This window comes from Mandrillus leucophaeus, unplaced genomic scaffold (genome assembly GCF_000951045.1).
Source record: "Mandrillus leucophaeus isolate KB7577 unplaced genomic scaffold, Mleu.le_1.0 Scaffold193, whole genome shotgun sequence".
Taxonomy (NCBI): Eukaryota; Metazoa; Chordata; class Mammalia; order Primates; family Cercopithecidae; genus Mandrillus; species Mandrillus leucophaeus.
The window spans coordinates 339,581-343,645 of NW_012101954.1; the positions used below are offsets into that span (position 1 = coordinate 339,581).

A 4,065-nucleotide genomic window follows, 5' to 3' on the forward strand; every position below is an offset into this window, starting at 1 on the left:
ACCTCGTGATCCGCCCGTGTCGGCCTCCCAAAGTGCTGGGATTACAGGTTTGAGCCACCGCGCCCGGCCCTTTATTTTCAAATGAACAAAAGCTGTGCTTCAAAAATTCACCCCAGTATCCGGTTCCGTCATTACTCCTTCAGGCATACCATGTTAATGTTTACATCTCAAACTCAAGTGCACACTAACAAACTAGAAGAAAAAAATACTTTAACCTTGGCACACAACGGTTGTTAAATATTTGCTGAGTGAATAAACCTACCAAAAATCCGTATCTCTACAAACTCAGGTAGAAGTATAAAATAATCCAGTACAGCCTAGATACATATGCGGGGATTTCTTTTATAGGTTTTGTTACTGAAGAGCTATGGATGTGGTGGCAACAAGAAGCAATTTGTTGTTGAGAAGAAAACAAAGTAAAAAAACTATTCGACATAGTATCTGGACCATTTTCAACATAATGGATTCAATTGGGACCTTAGGGGGAAATGACAAAGCAGGGTCATCTTTCACTTCACGAAATATACTCTAGGATATATGGACGCCAAAATTAGATAAGTAAAAATTTATTTATTGCTGGGACTATACCAGGGATGATAGGTATGGTATGCAATTTATCCCTACTTCCAAAGTAGGTACTGAAATGGAGTTTTAATTTCAGTAAGTGAAGAAAAGCCCTAGGACTCTGGTTCCCAAACTCCGCTGCACATTGTAATCACTTGGGGATTTTAAAAAAAACTACTGGCTCTCAGCCCCAAACATTCTGATTTAGCTGCCATTGGGTACAACTTGGGCATGGGGGTGGGGTGGGGTGGTGGTGTTAAAGTGCCACAGGTAATTCTAACGTGTAGCAGCTCTGGCAATCACTGCCCCAGGGTTCTCAAATACATGACGTGCAACAACTTACACCTGAGGTCTGAGAATCTTCAGCTGAGTGAGGATGTCCTTCTGTACCCTGGGATTAGCTGTGGCCGTAAGAGCCATCACCGGAACAGAAGGAAACTTCTGGCGAAGCATATTCATTCTTTTGTAATCTTGACGAAAATCATGTCCCCACTAGTTGGGAAAAAAAAAATGCTTTTCAGACTATTTGGAGCTTCCCTCTATAAAAAGCCAACACTGCTCAATATATTAAGAACCACCTTATTCTTCAGTAAAATAGCAGACTAGTTCACTCAACGTGGGTTTTTCTTCAGTATTGAAAATACATATATTGTTGGTAGTATGTATTTATTGGTATTTCCGGATATAAAAAATAATATTTACCTGACTGACACAATGTGCTTCATCAATAACAAAACGTGCCAAGAGCTTCCTCTCATAGAGATTCTCCAGTGTAGAAATGAGTCTGTTACTTGCACAGATCTAGGCCAGAAATATATTAGACATTTAAAAACACTGAAACACATCACCTTATGATTCTGTTGTCTTCGAATTCCATTACAACTTAAGCTGTATTAAAACCTCCATATAAGGCCGGGTGCGATGGCTCACGCCTGTAATCCCAGCACTTTGGGAGGCTGAGGCAGGCGGGTAATCTGAGGTCGCGAGTTTGTGACCAGCCTGACCAACATGGGGAAACCCCGTCTCTACTAAAAATACAAAATTAGCCGAGCGTGGTGGTGCATGCCTGTAACCTCAGCTACTCAGGAAGGCTGAGGCAGGAGAATTGCTTGAACCCAGGAGGCAGAGGTTGCAGTGAGCCGAGATCACGCCACTGCACTCCAGCCTGGGCAACAGCAGCAAAACTCGGTCTCAAGAAAAAACAAAACAAACAAAAAAAACACCTCCATATAAAATTGGTTCTTATTTCAATCTATGAAGAGAACAGCAGAAGTAACAGAAAATAGCAGATCACATTTTAGAATGTTCACCAACATTAAGCAAACAGCTTATTTAGCAGGTTAGTGGTTCTAAAACTTTTGTCTGCTTCAAGACATCTGAGGGCCACCACACATTTACACTGGCAACACGGTTCCATATCTGGGTTATATGGATGCATGTTGGCTGGGGAAGAAATTATATATTTTATAGCTCTCTTCATAACAGGGCCTAGAAGCAAGGACATCTCAGTAGCAACGAGCACATGTAGCACTCACATCTTGACGGACATGTCAAAAGGACAGAGAAGCCAGCTTGATAGAGATGTCTCACTGGTCACATCTAGGACAATTAGAACATCAAAATACTTGATAATTGATTGTAACTCACTGAATAAATTAAGAAGTCATGAGTTCATGCTGTATCAATAAATATGTGGGCTGGGCACAGTGGCTCACGCTTGTAATCCTAGTACTTTGGGAGGCCGAGGCGGGTGGTCAGGAGTTCCAGACCAGCCTGGCCAACATGGCAAAACCCCATCTCTACTAAAACTACAAAAATTAGCCAGGTGTCGTGGCACACACCTGTAGTCCTAGCTACTTGGGAGGCAGAGGCAGGAGAATTGCTTGAACCCAGGTTGCAGTAAGCTGCAGTAAGCTGAGAAAGTTATACAAAAATTCTTTGCACTCCAGCCTGGGTGACAGAGTAAGACTCCACCTCCAAAAAAAAAAAAAAGAAAAAAAAGTGTAATCAACGGGAAAACTCTTTTTACAGCAAAACGCCAACTACATTTAAAAAATAATTTTATATCTATTATAGTAATAATTGATTTGAGGAAGAATCATCAATGGATGCTAAAAGTTGTGGGTAAAATTCTGATCACTAACGGTATTTACATAGTCTCAAAGCATCCCACTACAGGATATCTACTAATTACAAAGGCCGAAAAGAAAGGATAACTTTGTAGCAGAGAAGTCTATCAGACACTACCATAACCAAGCGATCAGTTAACTAACATTGTCAGTAATGGGACGAATCGACATCAAGTGCCTCCTGACAGTGGGCATGAGAACATATCACCGTTTCTGTGATATTCAAGGAGTAACAGGAATCTAAACAGGAGGAAGCAAGATAAACTCAAATTGAGGGATAGTTCTCAAAACGACTGGCCTTCAAAAATGTCAAAATCATTAAAGACATTAAGAGAGAGAAACTGTTTACAAGATTACAGAGAAGGACAACTGAATGCATGCAAGATCTGCGATTTTCTTTTGCTATAAAGGACATTATTGGGACAACTAGTGAAACCGGAATAAGGTTTACAGATTAAGTAATAGTACTGCATCAATATACATCTCCTAATTTTGATCATTATACTGAGGTTATATAAGAGAATACTTTGTTTTTAGGAAATGCACAGTGAAGTACTTAGGGTTTAAAAGGATACCATGTCTGCAATTTTCAATCAAATGTTTCAGGAAAATATATGCAGAGAGAGAATAACAAAGCAATTATAGTAAAATGCTACCATTTAGGGTTTCTGGATGAAAGTTATACAAAAATTCTTTGCACTACATATAAAAAATTTTGTTAAAATTTTAAAAATATATGTATTCTAGTGGTCTTTAATATATTTTAAAATAATGATATAAATACAAACCTTTTCTGGAGTGACATACAGAAGTTTTATGATTGGGTCTTTTTTTGATAACTGGAGGTAAATATTTGTAGCTTCTGAGTCAGTCTTATCACCTGTCAGATATGTAGCTGGAATCTAAGTATAAAAGTAGTAAACAATTTCAATTTTATACATTAACCTGACAAAATTACATTTGTCTTTAGGTTTTATAAATACTTTATTAGTCACATATCAAATCTATCAAAGGAAATATCTCAATATAACAAGTATGTAAGTACATACATTTTAAAAAAACCCTTATTAAGTGTAACTCAGGCAGGGCGTGGTGGCTCACACCTGTAATTTCCGCACTTTGGGAGGCTGAGGCAGGTGAATCACTTGGGGTCAGGAGTTCGAGACTAGCGTGGCCAACACGGAGAAACCCCATCTCTACTGAAAATACAAAAATTAGCCTGGCGTGGTGCTGGGTGCCTGTAATCCCAGCTACTCAGGAGGCTGAGGCAGGAAAATTGCTTGAGCTTGGGAGGCAGAGGTTGCAGTGAGCCAAGGTTGCACCACTGCACTCCAGCCTGGGCGACAAAACAAGACTCTGTCTTTAAAAAAAA

General features: G+C 39.5%; 1 protein-coding gene across 1 annotated transcript in view; it reads right to left on the reverse strand.

Annotated features, from left to right (window-relative positions):
* BLM (Bloom syndrome, RecQ helicase-like) overlaps positions 1 to 4,065 on the reverse strand; it is a 112,044-nt gene that overhangs the window by 55,084 nt on the left and 52,895 nt on the right. The window contains exons 10-12 of the mRNA XM_011978387.1: positions 3,482 to 3,595; positions 1,267 to 1,365; positions 908 to 1,056 (exon numbers count right to left, since the gene is read on the reverse strand). Of these exons, the coding sequence (XP_011833777.1) occupies positions 908 to 1,056; positions 1,267 to 1,365; positions 3,482 to 3,595 (362 nt within the window). The remainder of the gene's footprint in view (positions 1 to 907; positions 1,057 to 1,266; positions 1,366 to 3,481; positions 3,596 to 4,065) is intronic.